The following is a 19,606-nucleotide window of genomic DNA, read 5'->3' as shown; positions in this document are numbered from 1 at the left end:
AAGTACTGCAAGTGCAGCGACAAAATGAACATCAATAGCTCCCCCACACGAAGTGTACAGACAATGTCTAACTGATCGCCGATGCATACACTGTAGCTTGAAGGAGGCGTCGTATAAGCGCATTCCAACAATAGGGCAAGGCCGCTTCCAAGGTCGCCTATTTTACATGTGGCTCAGAACCATATTATTTTGCAGCCCATCTCGCCACTGTGAGGATTTGCCCTTTAAGTGAAAGTCTCTGCCAATGCACCCGTCTCTCATGTGACACGTCAGCCTTGGGCGGAGCTTCAGTATCAGTTCCGTCTCATTCGGAAAGACTTCTCCGATGCCTCATGCAGGCAGCCCAGAGCGTGAGCTATTTGGTGCACCTCCATCCATATGCGACTAGTAAATTCCCGGTAAGCACTTCAAGTTTCTTTATTTTCTTTTTCTGATTTTTTTTTTTTTTTTTCACAGAAGTTTCAAGCACGGCTCAAGTCCGCCAAAGATATATTGTGTACCTAGGTGCTTACAAGGCCACATGCATGCGTGAGATTCAGGAACCACAATGTTAGGACCATTGAGAATTGACACTATATTGTGCAACCTGCTGGGATCAGCAAAACCCGTCGATGGCGGATAAATCAATGGATCTCTTAGCGATGTAGGGCCCTGTAGGCTGTACTTTTCAGAGATAAGGTAGCGTCACCGCGTGCAGGATTATTTGACTGAGCTATGCCGAATGCTCATTTGCCATAGTTGGAAGTTTGAACCCTTCTATATTTTTTATCTTTTATCTGACGATGGTGAGCTGGAATTTGACCTCCTCCAGTGCACTGCACTGCAGGCTTGGAGGGCCGCCTAACACCAGCAAAAGATGCCAAGAGCGAGTGGGGCTATACTAATCCAGGTACAACCAAATTAGGAAGGCCCACTAAGCTTCAACAAAGACACTCCCTCACCAGAACAGGAACCAGCCTCCCTGGTGCAGTATTCGGCTGCTAACTCCCTAATGATTCCTACAATTAACCCATGGCCCTCAGTCCCCAGCAGCTGCGGAGCATTTGACCAAGGTGGCGATCAGACCTGTAAGGCAGCAGAGGGTGCTAAGAATCTCGGAACCTGGACAGGCCGCCAATGGAAACTGACCCTTGCAACGTTTAACACCCGAACCCTCTCTAGTGAAGCTAGACTAGCAGGACTCTTTGAGGAACTACCTGGCATTGTATAGGATGTCATTGGCCTTAGTGAGGGTAGAAGAACTGGCGAGGTTTATACAAGGCTGACAAATGGCCACCTCCTCTGCTGTACAAGACTACCAGATAAGAAGCATTTCGGAGTAGGATTCCTAATCCATAAGGACCTATCAGCAACATTGACAAATTCTACCACATTAATGAGAGGCTAGCAGTAGTTGTAATCAAACTTAATAGGAGGTATAGATTAAAGGTAGCACAAGCCTAAGATCTAACACCCAGTCATGTTGATGAGGAAGTAGATCAGTTTTATGAATATGTTGAATTAGCGATGAGAAAAGTGCAAACTCAGTATACTGTAGCAATGGATGACTTCAAATGTAAAAGTGGGGGAAAAAGCCCACTGGTGAACAATCAATTGGCAACTACGTCGTCAAGAGAAGAAATGCTGGTACAATTCGCAGAAAGGAATAAGCTGAGAATAATGAACACCTTTTTCAAGACGTGCAGTAACAGAAAGTGGACCTGCAAAAGCACTAATGGTGAAACAAAAAATGAAATTGATTTCATACTTTCTGCCAACCCCAGCTTAGTGCAGGATGTAGAAGTGATAGGTAGGGTAAAGTGCAGTAATCATAGGTTAGTGAGGGCTGGGATTCACCTCAATTTGAAGAGAGAAAGAGTAAAATTGGTCAAGAAGAAACAGGTCAACCTGGAGGCAGTAAGGGTAAAAGCAGACAAATTCAGGCTGGTGCTTGCAAACAAATATGCAGCCTTAGAACATAGATGAAGATTACATAGAGGCAATGAATGAAGCTGTAACTAGGCTGGCTTTAGAGGCAGCAATTGTAGTGGGAGCAAGGCACCAAGGCAACCAGTAGGTAAACTCCCCCAAGTAACAAAGGACCTAATAAAAAAACGACAAAGAATGAAAGTGTCCAACTCAAGAGATCAGATAGAATTCGCGTAACTGTCAAAACTAATCAACAAGGAGAAAATAAGATATATTCGAAATTATAATGTTAAGAAACTGAGGAAGCAGTAAAAGATGGACGCAGCCTGAAATCAGTGAGAAGGAAACTTGGCATAGGACAAACCAAGATGTATGCACTGAGAGATAAGCAGGCGAATATCATCAGCAATCTCAAAAATATAGTAAAAGCAGCAGAGGAATTCTATACTGACCTGTACAGTCACCAGAGGAGTCAGGATACCTCAATAACAAACAGCAATGAAAGGAATACAGAAATTCTTCTTATAACTAGTGATGAAGTCAGAAGGGCCTTGCAAGACATGAAACGAGGAAGAGCGGCAGGAGATGATGGAATAACAGTCAATTTAATCAAATATGGAGGAGACATAATGCTTGAAAAACTGGCGGCTCTTTATATGAAGTGCCTATTGAGTGCAAGGGTCCCAGAAAACTAAAAGAATGCAAAACATTATATTAATCCATAAAAAGGAAGACATTCAAAATTGAAAAATTATAGGGCCATTAGCTTACTCCCAGTGTTACATAAAATATTTACCAAGATAATCTCCAATAGAATAGGGGCAACACTGGACTGTAGTCACCCAAGGGAACAAGGGAAGTCACAAGGGAATTGAGGCTGGCTTCAGGAAGGGATACTCTACAATGGATCCCATCCATGTCATCAATCAGGTTATCGAGAAATCCGCAGAGTACAATAAGTCTCTCTATATGGCTTTCATAGATTACGAGAACGCATTTGATTCAGTAGTGATACCAGCAGACATAGAGGCATTACATTATCAAGGAGTACAGACCACTTACGTAAATATCCTGGAAAATATCTACAGAGATTCCACAGCTACCTTAATTCTCCACAAGAAAAGTAAGAAGGTACCTATAAAGAAAGAGGTCACACAAGGAGACACAATCTCTCCAATGCTATTCACTGCATGCCTGGAATAAATATTCAAGCTTTTAAGCTGGGAAGGCTTAGGAGAAAGGATTGATGGCAAATATCTCAGCAACCTTCGGTTTGTCGATGGCATTGTTCTATTCAGCAACACTGCAAACTAGTTACAATAAATATATTTATATATACAAGAAACAAAAAAACGACCCCTGTACTGGGCCCTGAGGTACTCCAGAAGTCACATCACATACCCGAGATGAATTCTTGTCAACACTCACAAACTGGGAAGGCTTACGAGTAAGGATCAACGGTGAATATCTCAGCAACCTTAGGTTTTGCCGATGACAATGTTCTATTCAGCAACACTGGAGACGAGTTGCAACAAATGATTGAGGACCTTAACAGAGAGAGTGTAACAGTGGGGTTGAAGATTAATATGCAGAAGACAAAGATAATGATAAATAGCCGGGCAAAGGAACAAGAGTTCAGGATCGCCAGTCGGGCTCCAGAGTCTGTGAGGGAGTACGTTTACCTATGTCAATTAATCACAGGAAACCCTGATCATGAGAAGGAAATTCATAGAAGAATAAAAATGGGTTGGATCGCACACGGCAGACATTGCTAGCTCCTGACTGGAAGCTTACCATTATCATTGAAAAGGGAGGTGTACAATCAGTGCATTTAACCAGTGCTGACATATGGGGCAGAGTCTTGAGACTTGAGAACAAATTAAGGACCGCGCAAAGAGCGATGGAACGAAGATTGCTAGGCATAACGTTAAGAGACATAAAGAGAGCGGTTGAGGTCAGAGAGCCAACAGGTATAGATGTTAACCTAAATATGCTGCCATTCCCTGCTGCAGGCGGTGAGAAAGTGAGTGTTTCGATTTTCGAAATCAGCTCGAAATCGACCTAATTTCCTTTCATTTTCTCATTGCCGTCTTCAAGCATGCTGTATTTACTTGAATATTATGCACAGTTTTCTCCAGAGAAAATGGGTCCAGCAACTGCCTGGGCAATACAATCGGACACGAAACCGAGTCCAAGTCCAAGTTGATTTCGCTTTGTGCGGAAAACCTGGAAATAGAAATTAACCCCTCCGCTATAGAGAAGGCGCACAGAATTTTAAAAAAAAATTTAATTATAGGGTTTAATGTGCCAAGACCACTTTCTGATTATGAGGCACATCGTAGTGGAGGACTCCGGAAATTTCGGCCACCTGGGGCCACGTGCACCTAAATCTAAGTACACGGGTGTTTTCGCATTTTGCCCCCATCGAAATGCGGCCGCCGCGACCGGGGTTCAATCCCGCAACCTCGTGCACAGCAGCCGAACACCATAGCCACTGAACAACCATGGCGGGTCGGGTGCACAGAATTGGCAGACACGCAGTCAACAAAGAAAGGCCTGTAATAGTGAAGTTCACCGCTTTCAAAGATAAGCAAAGGGTTTTGACCGCTGCCTCGAAGCTTAAGGGAACTAACTTTTCAATAAACGAAGATTATTCTAAACATGTTCGTCAGGCAAGAAATTCTCTGCTCACATATGCACGGGAACTAAAAAAGAAGTACATGCTTAGGTATAACAAGCTGGTGATAGGTGGAAAAACATATATTTTTGACGGCTCTAGTGGTTCTGTTCGAGAATGTGCCCAATAGCAAACAACACAGTCTTCTTCCCGATTTACTAGAAGTAGACTGGAACAACTTTCTTTTATTGTCGTAAACTGCCGAAGCCTGAAGAATAAGACTAATCATTTTGCAGGCCTTCTATCGATATCAGAGCCTGACATTGTTATCGCCACCGAATCCTGGCTAGACCCTGACATTGTGGATTCTGAGGTTTTTCCATCAGACTATGTTGCATATAGAAAGGAGCGAAATGCGCGGGGAGGGGGGTGTTTGTTCTAGTTCGGGACACAATTGAAAGTGCACCATTACTTCCAGCTGACAATGCGTGAGAATCAGTATCGTGCAGGCTATGCTTTTCGGATGGAAACGCCCTTATTGTCGGTTCTTTCTACAGACCACCTAATTTGAACACTTGAACCATTTATCAGCCTTTCAAGGTCACTCTCAGCCCAGTCGTCTGAAACGGTAATTCTTGGTGATGATTTTAACATGCGAGATGTTGAATGGCGTGATCTATGTCCTGTGCAGAATAATAGGTCATTGCTTCGGCCTGCATTTTGCAAGCTAATAATGACCTATGGGCTCTTCCAGTTCGTTGATATTCCAACTCGTTTTAGATGTACAGACGGAAATGTGTTAGACTTGGTCTTTAGTAACCAAAGAGAAATCATAGACTTCATTGCACCAGTACCAGGGATTAGTGATCATGAAGTAGTTGCAGGCACTATTCATTGCAGAAAAATAGAATTTACCAAAATGCGGCCGAGAAAGCAATTTTTTTACGAAAGGGGTGATTAAGAGGCTATCTCTAATGAGTTAAATGATTTCCTGCCTATATTTGCGCATTATAGTTCATTTAGTAGCATCGACAGTCTGTGGGTCATATTCAGGAATAAACTGCTTTGATTGACCTCAGATTTTGTTCAGTCTAAAGTGGTTTCAACTAAGTGCCGCAAAGATAAACCTTGGATTTATTTAATAAGGCTTTACGTTCATCAATTCAGAAAAAATCCAGAACTTACAAAATATATTGCAAAACAAAAAACCCGAACTTGTACACAAAGCTAAGGGATATCAGCACAAAACTTAAAAGCGAATTGAAGTTGCGAAGAATGTATATCTACAAGCCTTAGCAGATAAACTAAAAACAAATCCCAAAGAGGTCTGGCAGTATATCAAGAGTAACAAGAAAAATGACACTAGCATCCCGGCCATCGCAAATGATGGTAACCTAATTAAAGAAGACAAAGGAAAAGCAGAAGTTTTTAACAAGTATTTTAATTCAGTTTTTACAAGGCCATGTAGCATTGCTATTTCTGACACACCGACACGATTACCGGAAATGTAAAACGTTGCCGTGAGCAAGGAAGGAGTGGAGGCTTTGTTGTTTAATCTGAACCTGCATTCAGTTCACGGACCCGATAGAAGTTCTAATCATGTTCTGAAACACTGTTCGAGACAGATACCGCCTTTCTTAGTAATATTATTCAACAAGTCACCAGATATTCAAAAGCTGCCCGAAGATTGGAAGACAGCCAACGTGAGTCCGATATTTAAAGAGGGTGATCGTACACACGTAGGCAATTACGTAGGCAATTCCATTTGCTGTAAGACTCTTGAACATGTCCTGTACTCTAATCTGATGAGGCATTTTCAAGCAAACAACTTTTTCACCTCGGCTCAGCATGGGTTCCGCTCTGGTTTTTCGTGCATAACACAACTAACCGAATTCATGCATGACATTGCACTCGGCCTGGATCATGGTGAACAAACAGATGCACTCTTCATTGATCTGCAGAAAGCATTTGATGTCATCCCGCACAATCTGCATTGCTTAAAATTATCATTCCTAGGCATTCCTGGACATATTCTCGGCTGGATAAAGGATTACTTACACCTGCGCAAACGGCAAGTTGTTCTTAATTTGGTGAAATCAGCTCCAATGCACATGCTATCGGGAATGCCTCAGGGCTCTGTGCCTGGGCCACTTTTGTTTGTCCTTGTTTATATTGATGGTTTAGTAGTAGGCCTTAAATCAACCATTAGACTGTATGCCGACAACTGTGTCATGTATCGTACAGTGAAATTCCATGTCGATATCTCTGTCCAGGGTTCGTACAGACTCAAAAGGGGAAAATTCAAGGATATTCAAGGAATTTCAAGGCTCAGTGGGAGTATTTTCAAGGACTCGACACAAATTTTACTGAACAAAGTCGAAAAAAAAGCATTTAAGCGAACAGCTTATATTGCACTAAACCAACATAATATTACTGAATAAATACAAAAAAAAAATCATTTCAAGAAACAGCTTGTACTGCACTAAACCAAAATAATATTACTGAACAAAGTAGAAAAAAAACATATCGAGGAACAGCTTGTACTGCACTAAACCAACATAATATTACTGAAGAAAGTAAAAAAAAAAACATTTCAAGGAACAGCTTGTATTGCACTAAACCAACATAATATTACTGAACAAAGTCGAAGAAAAACATTTCAAGGAACAGATTGTATTGCACTAAACCAACATAATATATGTTCCGTCTTGAAAAACGCACTGCAGTGCATTGCACCAATGTCGAACAGCAATCCATTCTGCAAAAGTGCTAATGGCAACTTCAGGAGAGCTCCTGCCGCTTTTCCTGAATCTTCTGGTTGAGGCTACACAGTTCCTCAGTCTTGCTTCGTGCAGCCTTCCTCAGATATTTGATCTGACCACATACTTCAGATCATTAGCTGCTTCTGCCTTTTCGGCATAGGTATCCGCTGAAGCCTGGAGGTCAGCTATTGTTGCCTCGAGTTTCTTTTTCTTTTTTTTCATTGCGTCAATCTCTTCGCCGATGCAGCGCCTCTTTGATTCCCTTACATCATCACATTGCTTCTTTTTTTCTGTTTCCAGATATGCAGCATACTGCTGCCGGGCAGCTGATACAGCAGTCCTCAGCTCTTTTGTAATAGGGACATTAAGGACGCCCCCTGCCTTGTCCACAGCGTCACACACAATACGTTGCGAAATGTACGACAGGTCCTTCAGATTTTCTACAGCAACCTGGCGGTTCACGCTAAACCCTCGCTCCACAGTGGCCTGTCCGTGGCTGAGCACGAGCAAAAGTTTGACAACCTTCCATAGTTCCCCACATGATGAATTAAACTTCATCAGCTCAGTCAAGAACTCGTCCAACCTGTTTACGTTCTTCTCAAACATTCGCAGGTTATGCATCTCTTCCTGCAGGAACTCAGTGTACTCCCCTAGTACAGTGTCTCTTTGGTGCTCAGACATTCTGCCCGCTGTAATGAGGGCATCCAACACTCTTCTGAAGCCGGCCAGGCACTCATCTGGTTTAGTACACATTTGTCGTGGGTCCAGAGAGGACAAACTCCTAACAATCGGGAATTTGAGTGGACTTCTCTCAAGCACCTTCTTTGTTACACTGATCAAGAAGCGTTTGCATTCCATGCGGAACTGGAACATGTCCTTTTGGCTTGCTTTAGTTTTCCTGACAGTCTGTTCAGCGGCATGGCCTACATCCACCTTTTCAAGTGGAGTGTGGTTCTCGGTGCTTTCAATGTCCACCATCAGCAGACCAGTGGCTCCTTTTGCTGAAGACAAGACCGAGCACTTCAGAAACTTCGTCAGTAGCTTCCTGACCACAGTTTCCAAGTCCCTTGCAAGAAAGAACACCATGGGCTGATCCGTTTGGTACTCAGTGAGGAATGGCTTGAGGGTCATGGCCACACCCAGTGCAAATTGAAGCTTTGCTAGCAGTAAGTCATCACTGGCAAACTCACACAAGTTGTGAAATGATCCACACTTTGGGGGGCTTATTTCCTTCTTCCTTGCAGCTGCAATAAACTTCTTAATGTCGCACCACAACAGCAAGGCTCTCTCTATCACAGGCACATTCTCCAACCACCGGTGGGCAACAAAGTTCAGGGGAAAAGTATCCTGACCGGTAACTGCTGAGAAGTCCTCCCTTCTTGCAGGAGAACCATGGAAAAGCGCGCTCAGACTGGAGAGCAGACAGTCAAGTCCCCACTTACTTGCTGTAACACCTGCCCTGTAGGCGTTGTGCATGGTGTGGAGGCCACAAGTCCCAATGTCCAGACATTGAACTTGGTGTGCTTGATGCAGGTGCTCTTGGAAATTCTTGAGTAACTTCAGGTTAACATTGGGACCATCCATTGAAATCTGAAGAATTTTCTCAAGAGGGAAAGGCTCGAGCGCAGACAGCAGCGTTCCTTGGATGTCTTCGGATGTCGAGTGCCCCATAAACACCGAGGTATAGTACCTCGTTGCCACCTTGTGAGACGAATTCCAAAACCGGATGTGAACATCCAATTGTTTCCGCTGCAGATAGTCGTTCGTGGACTCGTCGAAGAGTACCACGTAGTAATCGCAATGTTTTATATCCCGTTGCAGAGCAGATAAAAAGAAGGGCCTCAGACCATGGCACATCACATAGGCACATTTTTTCTCTCCGCAAGAAAATGCTTTGGCCACGCCACTGTCCGGGAACATACGCTGGAATAGCTGGCCTGCTTCCGACGACGACCGATAGGAGAAATGCGATGTGACAACCTTCAAAGTCCACAGAATCTCCGCGTTCGTCACCAGTTCGTGTGCCTTGCAAGCATCGTCTAGCTTTCCCGATTGCGAAGGAGGTGGAACAGCTGACTGTTGCCCCGTACTTGGAACTAAGTACCTTCGCACCGAACTGTTGGCTGCAATCTCCATGACGCCAGCATGCTTAGCACTGTTCATATGGCTCTTTAACGCTGACTCGCCCATGTTGGTGATATCGAAGGTCTTTCCGCAAGGCCTGCATCTTGCACGGTGCTCACTCGTCGTATCTAGTGCAATCCAGTCTTTGTAAGCTTCGTTGTGAAGCCACGCGCCTTGAAATTTGCTTTTCCCAGGCATGTGCTTTGTATTCAGATGTTTCAGCCGCAACAAGTCGGGTGCAGAAGCGACGGCACAACAATGCAATGCCGTCAACCACCATAACAAAGCGCCAAGATCAGATTGGATTGAATCGGCTCAAGTTGGCTTCAGAGCCGAGTGGCTCCAGTGTGGCTAACCGTCGCGCAACATTGGCTATATTAGCACAGACTGATTTTTTACGCCTGAAACGCATATATTGAAACATGGTACTGAAAATACAAATATTTTAACTGCGTTTTTTTTATTAATAGTCATTTGCATGTACTACGCTAGGAATTCAAGGATTTTCAAGGAGCAGCAAAAAGTCCAGGATTTTCAAGGGCCTTGAAAACCAAATATTCAAATTCAAGGGTTTTCAAGGTTTTCAAGGACCTGTGCGCACCCTGTCTGTCTTACAGTAGGACCTTGAAAAAGTGTCTATCTGGTGCAACCGGTGGCAGATGACTTTGAGTACCAGTAAATGCTACCATGTGCAATTTACAAAGAAAAAGAAAAAATTCCCCAGTTCCTATTGCGTAAATAATATTGCACTCAGTACCACTGAGCATGTTAGTTACCTCGGAGTTACGTTTTCTGAAACGCTTGACTGGACTAATCATGTTAGCTCAATTAGCGCGAAAGCTTCACTTCTTCAGACGAAATTTTAAGCATTCTCCTTCATCACTGAAGGCAATCTTGTATTTAACAAACGTCAGGCCTATTCTAGAATATGCATGCTTTACCACACTAAAAACCTCACAGACAAAACAGAATGCATCCAGAAGCAAGCAGCACGCTTCGTAACAGAAAATTATAATTTTACTATAAAAGGATCTGGAATACGGGAAGGGTTGTGTTGGAAAAGTCTTTCTTCACGCAGAAAAATCCTAAGATTGAAATCCCTTTACGATATATATTGTAACGAAGAAAAGTAGCCTGCCTGCGCCACAGCACCATCGCCACCGGCATGAGCTCGTGGTTGCTGTCTTTCGCCGAACGCTTGTGACGGCTACCCGTTCGCGCCCGTTAGTAATAAATCTCTTAGCAAGTGGTGGACGTGCTGGGTTTCGACCACCCTGGAACTTCGGAGTCGCACTCTACCCCCATCATACCCGACGACGCACGCACTCCTCCAGCTCCTCCAACGGCGCCGGCCACCTTGGTTTGTGCCGGTGCCTTGCGTCAGCGAGATCCCCCTATCTTCTCCGGCACAGATGACAAAGATGTTGAAAATTGGATCTCGTCTTATAAGCGAGTGAGTGCCCATAACCAGTGGGACGACGTTACCAAGTTAAGAAACGTCGCATTCTATCTTACGGACGTTGCGAAACTATGGTTTCTAAACCATGAAGTCGACCTAACTTTGTGGTTGGTCTTCAAGACCAGCTTTACCCAAGTTTTCGGTCGGCCTGCAGTAAGAAGGCTTTGTGCAGAACAGCGTTTGCACACACGATCCCAAGAGGCCGGAGAGAACTTTACGAGCTACATTGAAGACATTGTTCACCTTTGCAAACGGGTGAATGCGTCGATGTCAGAAGAGGAGAAGATCAAACATATAATGAAGGGTATTCAGGACGATGCGTTTCAAATGTTATTATCAAAGAGTCCTCACACTATCGCTGAAATGATAGAATTGTGCCAGAGTTACGACGAGTTGCGCAGGCAACGGCTTCACACCCGACGTCCCACCCCGCCCACCGACTCTCTGGCAAGCCTTGGAGTCGACGACAATCATGCTGCTCTCTTCGTAAAAATTCCGGAATTCGTTTGCGCAGAGGTCGCCCGCCAGCTATCTTTGATATCTTCTGTCCAGGAACCACCACCTGCTTTGCATCCTACGATCCGCGACTTCATTCAAGAGCAAGTATCTCAAGCAGTTCCTCCAGCCGCTGAGCAGACACCAGTCACGGCTCCTCTCACTTACGCTGAAGCAGTTTCCCGATCTCGTCCACAAACGCCCCTGCCACCCTCTATGCATCGACCACCGACATTTTTGCCGCCATCCACGTCGCTTCACGATCGACGGCATTTTCCTCCTATGCCACTACCCGACCGAGAGCATTTTCCGAATCCTCAACCACGACTCGGACCTTACCCCCACCAGTGGCGCACCTTCGATGACCGCCCAATATGTTTTGCTTGCGGTGGTGCTGGTCACGTGGCGCGCCATTGTCGTCGTTGCATGCTTCCTCTTCAGAACATCCGGCGAGCGCCACCTTTCCCCGCTCCGTTTTGCTCTTCGCCTTCCAGCCTTTCTACCTGTTCCTTTTCCCCTGACTGCCCAACCGCCTCTACTCGCCGCTCACCATCTCCCCGTCGTCGCTTGCTTTCTCCGATGCGGCGCCGCCTCGTGTCCACCGAGCAGGAAAACTGATGGCCGCAGTTCCCGAGGCACGAACTGCATCCACGTCGCAATGCACAAGTCCTCGTCCCTTTCCAGCCAACGTAATTGAAGCCTCTGTCGAAGGAATCGCCGTCCTGGCACTTGTAGATACAGCAGCCATCGTATCCGTAATTTCCGCCGAACTCTGCCGCACACTACGAAAGGTTTTGACGCCTCTCTCCGACTTCTCCCTTCGAACCGCGAACGCTCAAAATATAACGCCTCTCGCTGCCTGTACTGCTCGCGTCTTCATTTAGGTCTACTGCATACGGTCGAATTCGTCGTGCTGCCCTCGTGTTCCATTGACATTATATTAGGCTGGGACTTCCTTCCAAATAATAACGCTGTTATTGACTGTTGTCACGCCGAACTCGAACTTTCTGCACTTCCTGACGTCGAGACTATCGAAAACGACCCTTCTAGTGTTAAACTCTTTGTTTCCGAAGACAATTCCGCCCCTCCACGCTCTTCCCTGCTTGTGCCTGTGTCGTGCGCCGCCATTTCTGATGCCACTGTTCTTTTTACGCCCTCTGAGGTGTTCATTCGTAACTGATGTTCTCCGCTGCCCTTTGCTCTCCTTACTGTTCGCAATGGTGTCACAAAAATGGTCGTCGACAATCCCACGGCCTGCCCTTTAGCTTTATTTCATGGTGAATGCCTAGGCCTTGCTCAACCGGTAGACACCTTTTGCATCTTTGACGCTCTTGCCGTTACTACTTCTGCGGACCTTGGCGCACTTACTTGTGACCCTTTGATCAGTCACTCCTCGACGCTTTCCACTGCTCCATCGACGCGATAGCACGTCATCTTCAGAACGAAGCCAGCTTATTGCTCTCCTGCAGAGGTTCAGCGCTTCTTTCAACAGCCATGCTTCCGGTTTGGGCCGCACATCGACCGTTTTTCACCAGATAGATACCGGCAGTCGTGCACCTTTACGACAGCACCCTTACCGAGTATCCGCCTCTGAGCGCCGTGTCATTGACCACCAGGTTGCTGACATGCTCAAGCGTGGCGTTGTGCAGCCTTCCAACAGTCCCTGGGCATCACCGGTCGTCCTCGTTAAGAAAAAGGATGGCTCTATTTGATTCTGCGTCGACTACTGATGTCTGAACAAGATAACGCGCAAGGACGTTTACCCGTTACCGCGCATCGACAACGCCCTCGACTGTTTGCAGGGAGCTGAGTTCTTTTCTTCGCTGGATTTACGTTCCGGATACCGGCAAGTCCCTTTGACACTATCTGATTGACCTAAAATAGCGTTTATAACACCTGATGGATTGTACGAATTCATTGTAATGCCCTTTAGCCTGTGTAACGCTGCAGCCACTTTTGAGAGAATGATGGACAATATATTACGCGGCCTCAAATGGAACACATGTTTATGCTACCTGGATGACGTAGTTGTCTTTTCCGCTGATTTCCAAACCCATCTCCGCCATCTCGAGCAAGTTCTGAAATGCCTTACTGATGCGGGACTTCAACTTAACTTAAAGAAATGTCGTTTCGGCGCCCGAAAGCTCACTATTCTTGGCCAGGTTGTATCGCGAGACGGCGTCCTTCCGGATCCAGCCAAGCTCCGCGCTGTCACCGACTTTCCGCAACCAAAGAAGTTAAAGGAGCTTCAAAGTTTCCTTGGTTTATGCTCATACTTCCGATGTTTCATTCGAAATTTCACTTCCATAAGTGCACCCCTGACAGCCCTTCTAAGTGGCGATAAAGAACTTTCCGCTTCGTCGCCCGCCTGTGATGACGCCTTCACGAAATTACGCCGCCTGCTAACCTCGCCACCTATACTCCGCCACTTCGATCCTGCAGCCCCCACAGAGGTCCACACCGATGCCAGCGGCGTCGGACTGGGTGCCGTACTCGCGCAACGAAAAGCGGGGTTTGATGAATATGTCGTTGCCTACGCGAGCCGAACTGACAAAGGCCAAGGCTAATTACTCTGTTACAGAGAAAGAGTGTTTAGCCATTATTTGGGCCCATGGAAAATTCCATCCTTATTTGTATGGTCACCCTTTCGATGTCGTCACTGACCATCACGCCCTTTGTTGGCTGTCTACCCTTAAGGACCCATCTGGCCGACTTGCTCGCTGGGCCCTTAACATACAGGAGTACGACATCCGCGTTCTCTACCGTTCTGGCCGCAAACACACGGACGCTGACACCCTTTCTCGCTCATCGGTCTCCGCTGACTGCGCTTGCCTATCCGCCCTTGAGCCCACACTTCCATCTCATGCACTGCACAACATGCCGTCGGAATAGCGCAAGGATCCCTGGATCAGTGCTCTCATCAGCATCCTTTCTGATCCATCCACTTCTTCATCTCGCGCTCTTTGCCGCCAGGCTACCCACTTCTGCATTCGCGACGGCCTTCTTTATCGTCTTAATTACCTCTCTGACGGTCGCAAGTGGCTTCTCGTGATACCGCCATCTGCGTAACGTTATCTGAGACGCTTTCCACGCAGACCCTCAGTGCGCACATGCCGGCCTCTTCAAGACCTATGCTCGACTACGCGTCCAATTTTATTGGCACGGCGTGCATAACTACGTCAGAAAGTTAATTCGCTCCTGCGCTCAGTGCCAACGCCGAAAATTACCTCCCGGACAAGTCTACCCATCACAAACCCTTCCGTGCCCTAGTTGGCCCTTTGATCGTGTTGGTATAGACATCTACGGACCGCTACCCTCCACTCCAGCAGGCAACCGCTGGATTATAGTTGCAGTGGATCACTTGACCCGCTACGCTGAAACAGCTGCTCTGCCGACTGCCACCGCCCGCAACGTTGCATCGTTTTGGTTACGACATTTCGTTCTTCGCCACGGGGCCCCTGGCGAACTTCTGAGTGATAGAGACCGCGCCTTTCTTTCCGATGCTTTGAAGGCACTACTCGACGAATGCCGAATCGCTCACCGCACCAGTACAGCATACCATCCACAAGCTAACGGCATGACCGAGCACTTCAACCGTACTCTTGGCGATATGCTCTCCACGTACGTCGCCTCAAATCATTCAAACTGGGACCAAGTTCTCCCTTTCGTGACATATGCGTACAATACTGCGGCCCAAGCAACTACGGGTTTTTCCCCTTACTTTCTCCTATACGGACGAGAACCTTCTACTACGCTCAAAACCATTCTTTCATATACACCTGACGCGTCCGAAAGTACTCCGCTATCTGGAGCTGCTCGTCATGCCGTGGAATGCCGCCAGCTTGCCCGCTCTTTTTCCACCGAGGACCAGTGGCAGCAGCAATCCTGTCAACCTGCCGGCCGTTCTGCACCAACTTTTTCGCCTGGCTCTCTCGTATGGCTTCGGGTATCCGCTACTACACCCGGCCTCTCCTCAAAACTTGTCGCACTATACCTAAGACCCTACCGCGTTCTGGAGCAAACGTCCTCCATAAATTACATCGTAGAGCCCCTCACGCCATCGACGGACCTCACCATTGCCGCCGCGAACTTGTCCATGTCTCTCGCCTTAAGCCGTACTACGACCCAATAGTAGTCTCTTCGCCTTAAGCCACCAGGATGGCGCCTTTTTCTGGCGCGAAGAAGAGTAGCCTGCCTGCGCCACAGCACCATCGCTACCGGCATGAGCTCGTGGTTGCTGTCTTTCGCCAAACGCTTGTGATGGCTACCCGTTCGCGCCCGTTGCTAATAAATCTCTTAGCAATATACAAAAGTAAAACTGGTATCGACAAAACACTGTTCATCAAGGAGCCGCATTACGTTTCATCTAGGAGAGACCACGCTAACAAAATTAGAGCTTATCAGTGCCATACCAATGTTTTTAAGCATTCATTTTTTCATAACACGATTAAATATTGGAATGAGCTCCCTAATGAAGTGATGGCAGTGTCTAGTATTGAAAATGCTATTGAGAGCCATATTCTTTGATTATTCTGTTATTCATCTCTGCACATATGGTGTTTTTTTTCTGTTAGTTACTTTATTACTTTGTTTGATACTTTGTTAGTTTGTCTTCCGCTGTTGCGAATTTCAGGGCTTAAACAATGTTGCATTTACTGATGTATTCTTTTGATGTTGCTGAATGTTTTTCATTGTGACCACCTGTATTTTAACCCCCCTACGATAATGCCGTGCAGGCAATGTAGGTATATCGAATAAATAAACTACATTTGCAGCATTGGCAACGGCTTACCGTTAGAGCCGTCAGATGCAGCATCATTGCCATCACAAAATGGCAACAAATCAGGTTGCTGCTAATAACCGAGCACACATGAAGGTTTCAGTTGGCCCATTTTGTGCTTGGCTACAATCTAGAGTGACAGTCCTGGCCCATAACTTTCAGAGGTACTAGCATATTCGCAAGATTTCATGCAACTCGGCACCAAAGTACCAGTGTAATTGGCCACCAGAATTTCTGGTGTCCAGCCGAGCTCAATATCTAGGAACGCTGTCCTAGGAACGCTGTTGGTAGCATACTTCGACAAGTCTGATGCGGAGTGCTGCTAAACTGACATGAAAGAATTCTGGTGCTTTATGTGCCAATTTCAGTCGCCGTTTTGGTAAAATGTGCGAAGTGTCACGTGAGAATAAAGCGGGAGATGCATGGTGCAATTTTGCGTGCGATCTGTCACACAATGTATCGGAGTCCGACTTGCAGCATATGACAATTCAGCACACGTGGCACGAATGAGCAAGCAGCATGTAGCTCCACACATAACCGGCACCGCCACTGCATGGACGCTCGGAATGACTTTGCAAATAAAGTGAAAACAAACAAGTTGGCGCAGCTCTCGCGTTCTAAAGAGGGTGCGACATAAACAAAGCCATGCAAGCAACGTAGATGTGTTTCTACAAGTCCACATCGAAAGTGTTGGCTCCGTTGATGGCCGCCGATGACTAGGAGCAAGCAGGCCTAGCTCGCTGGGCCGCTGAATCGGAGACCGGTGACACTTGGAACATGACCGCATGCAGCTTGTAACGAAGCACCTATGTGGGTCATCACAATGTGTAGACATTTATGTTGCGCTTAAATTGCAATACATTTGATTTTATAAACGCTGACGAAAGCGAACGAGCAAGCCAGGCGAGCCTGTGATCGCTGCGAGACGATATAGGCCTCCCTCGCTGGCTGCCAGATTCCGGGCCGACAGCCCCGTGAGTTTTCGTCTGTGACCGAGGAAGGGCCTCCCTACAAACTTTTTTGCGTTATCTTTCACCTGAGGGGGGCAGCTTGCTTGGAATTTTGTGGTACAGTAGAACTTTGTTCATAGGCTTTGGAAAAACACGAGAAAAAGAACTTATACTAACCAGGAAAACGTTCCACCCAAAGAAACTCATAAATTTGACAGACCCGACAGTAGTTAGCACCTAAGCATTGTGCAAATCATTGCAGCACGAGACACGTACGAGACGCCAGATGCGTTCAGCTAGTTGAGCTTCGGCAGCCAAGACGCCCGATTGTCTTTAAGATCATATCGCATTTTAAGATCGCAATGGGAAACGGAAACAAAATCGTGTTGGTGGCAGCCAGATGCCGCCAAAGCGAAATGCGACACTCGCATTGCACCACCTACAACAGGGAACTTATCACCTACTAAAAGCATGCAGTATGCTTCCAACGGCACTATGCCCCATGCACTGTAGAACAGATGAAGATGCTTTAGCACTTAAAGTCTTAAAAGCACAATTCTTTTGTAATAACACATAGTGAATTACCCAATATGTATGCATTTACTTTTACATGTGTGACTCTTATTGTGTCTATGACGATGCGGTGCCAAATTGTGAATGGTTTCATTATTACTTTCCCTTGTATGTTGTAGTTCATACTTTTCCATTCTAAGACAAGCTTTGTGAGTCAGAGTTTGTAACTCGGTCGCATTCTACGTTTCTTTTTGTTTTTATTCTCCACTCCTGTAATAGCCTGATGAGGGCTGAAAGAATAAATGAATGAATGAATGAATGAAATGAGTTGGTGGCAGTAACCACGAATGCGGTGTGTGACGACTTGTGAGGAGATTTGCGGGCACCAGAATAAGAAACCGAGTGTGTGCTGGCGTTATCAGAAGACAGGTGGGCAAGTATTGTGGGGAAGCCGATGCAGCGGGCGGCTACCGTTCTCGATCGCACGTGCCTTGCGCCTTTACTTGTTTACATGGAATCTAGTGGCAGGAAAACATATCATACGACCGCAGTATGCAACAGGGAATGGTGGCGTGCCGCCAATTAAAAGCATGCAGTAGGCTTCTAACAGCACGCACTGTAAGTGAAAGGAGAGGTCGGAGAACAAGATGCAGCAAACCTACTTTGGCACTCTTAGGTGAGTGAAAAATAAAGGTCCCTTACATTTAAAGTGATCTAATAAAGCATAGAAGTGTAGTTGCAAGACACAGTGCCTCACTTTGATCTTGCGACAATATATAAAAAAGAATCTCTGCAAGAAAGAAGCACTTGCCTGTAGGCACTCTAAGAGAAGGCGCAGGAATGCCAAGGAGACCAGCTCGTTGAGGATTCCTTGTGAGAGCAGTGCACTGCAACATGCAAGAGCATTTTTTGCAATGACTTGCTAAGGGACAACCACAGAACATTGGTAATCCACACCAAACACAACACAAGTAGATTGTGCACACAGGATCAAACGACAAGCAGCAGGCTTGGATTCTATCATGCCTTTTTATCATCATGTGTATATTTTTTTTGTCTTCATTTGCCGTGTGTCTTGATGCAGCTGGCCCATTGCATGTGTGCAAGCTACGTTAGTTTGTAAATGTGAGGTCTGTCCCAAAAGCTCGAGCAGTTGGTCAAAAAAAGGAATCATTTATCAAACACTCAGATAAATTTTTTTGGAGTCATTCTTCAATAAGAAGAGAAAAGGACTTTACTTATCCTGATGTTTTGCACAGCACGCCACCCCTGCCTGCCACTTTTTGGTAGTGCAGTAGCTAGCAAATTTTTAAAGCGAAAGCTGTACTGGCCGCAAACTTGCGGTTTCGCCATGATGGTGCTCCAAGGAGGCACATGACGTCACAACATATGCCTCGGCGCGGATGTTTCTCTCTCTCTCGCTCCCTAGTCACTATTGCGCATGCACCACTAGTAGCACTGAGCCACAGGTGTTCTGCGCCTTTCCGCCGCCACCGTTTGGTGTGACGTCACAACGGGTTCCTCGTCGTTGCGCTCGCCTCCGCTCGCTTCACCAGCTGCGTCGCATGCCTGATAACATGTCAGAGGATTGAAAAGGAGAGCTCGCGTGCACTACAAGCACAGTTTAAACAACAGTATGGAAGGCGACAATTCTGATAAGCAGAAGGAGGCCTGCAATCGACATCGAAACGAGATTAAGAGAAAACGAATCGCCCAGGAAACAGACGAACAGTGCGCCGAACGACTGGCTAAACACTGCAACATAGCTAGACAACCAGACTAACCTAGACTTGCAATCAAGATTAACCAAGGCTAACCAAGCTATGCCTTAGCTTTCGCTACGTATATTCTGACATAGCCAAGCTAAGCCACTGCCAATTTTTTTTTTCTCTAGCAATTAAAAGGTTCCAGTTTGCAAAAATTTGACACCATTACTGTTATTTTATTGACTGTCCCTATTTCTCTTCTGCTTCAACAATCTTTTAATAAAATAATATG

The 19,606-nt window shown here is 46.1% G+C and overlaps 2 protein-coding genes across 2 annotated transcripts in view; both read right to left on the bottom strand.

Annotated features, from left to right (window-relative positions):
* Nucleotides 1-6,363: 6,363 nt before the first annotated feature.
* On the bottom strand, nucleotides 6,364-9,867 carry LOC140219044 (uncharacterized). Its single transcript, XM_072288897.1, has one exon. The coding sequence runs from the start codon at nucleotides 9,607-9,609 to the stop codon at nucleotides 7,387-7,389; it is 2,223 nt and encodes a 740-aa protein (XP_072144998.1). The 5' UTR covers nucleotides 9,610-9,867; the 3' UTR covers nucleotides 6,364-7,386.
* Nucleotides 9,868-17,865: 7,998 nt separating this feature from the next.
* The window catches only part of LOC126523919 (uncharacterized), a 359,924-nt gene continuing 358,183 nt past the window's right edge, over nucleotides 17,866-19,606 (bottom strand). The window contains exons 21-22 of the mRNA XM_050172335.2: nucleotides 18,420-18,495; nucleotides 17,866-17,898 (exon numbers count right to left, since the gene is read on the bottom strand). Of these exons, the coding sequence (XP_050028292.2) occupies nucleotides 17,866-17,898; nucleotides 18,420-18,495 (109 nt within the window). The remainder of the gene's footprint in view (nucleotides 17,899-18,419; nucleotides 18,496-19,606) is intronic.

The sequence above is a fragment of the Dermacentor andersoni genome, chromosome 6, assembly GCF_023375885.2.
Source record: "Dermacentor andersoni chromosome 6, qqDerAnde1_hic_scaffold, whole genome shotgun sequence".
NCBI classification, from domain to species: domain Eukaryota; kingdom Metazoa; phylum Arthropoda; class Arachnida; order Ixodida; family Ixodidae; genus Dermacentor; species Dermacentor andersoni.
The sequence above is the reverse complement of the archived record's forward strand: the minus strand, read 5'-3'. Positions and strand labels throughout refer to the sequence as shown.

Coding starts and splice junctions, on each gene's coding strand:
- LOC140219044 (XM_072288897.1), bottom strand. CDS start 9,609: ATGCCTGGGAAAAGCAAATTTCAAGGCGCGTGGCTTCACAACGAAGCT.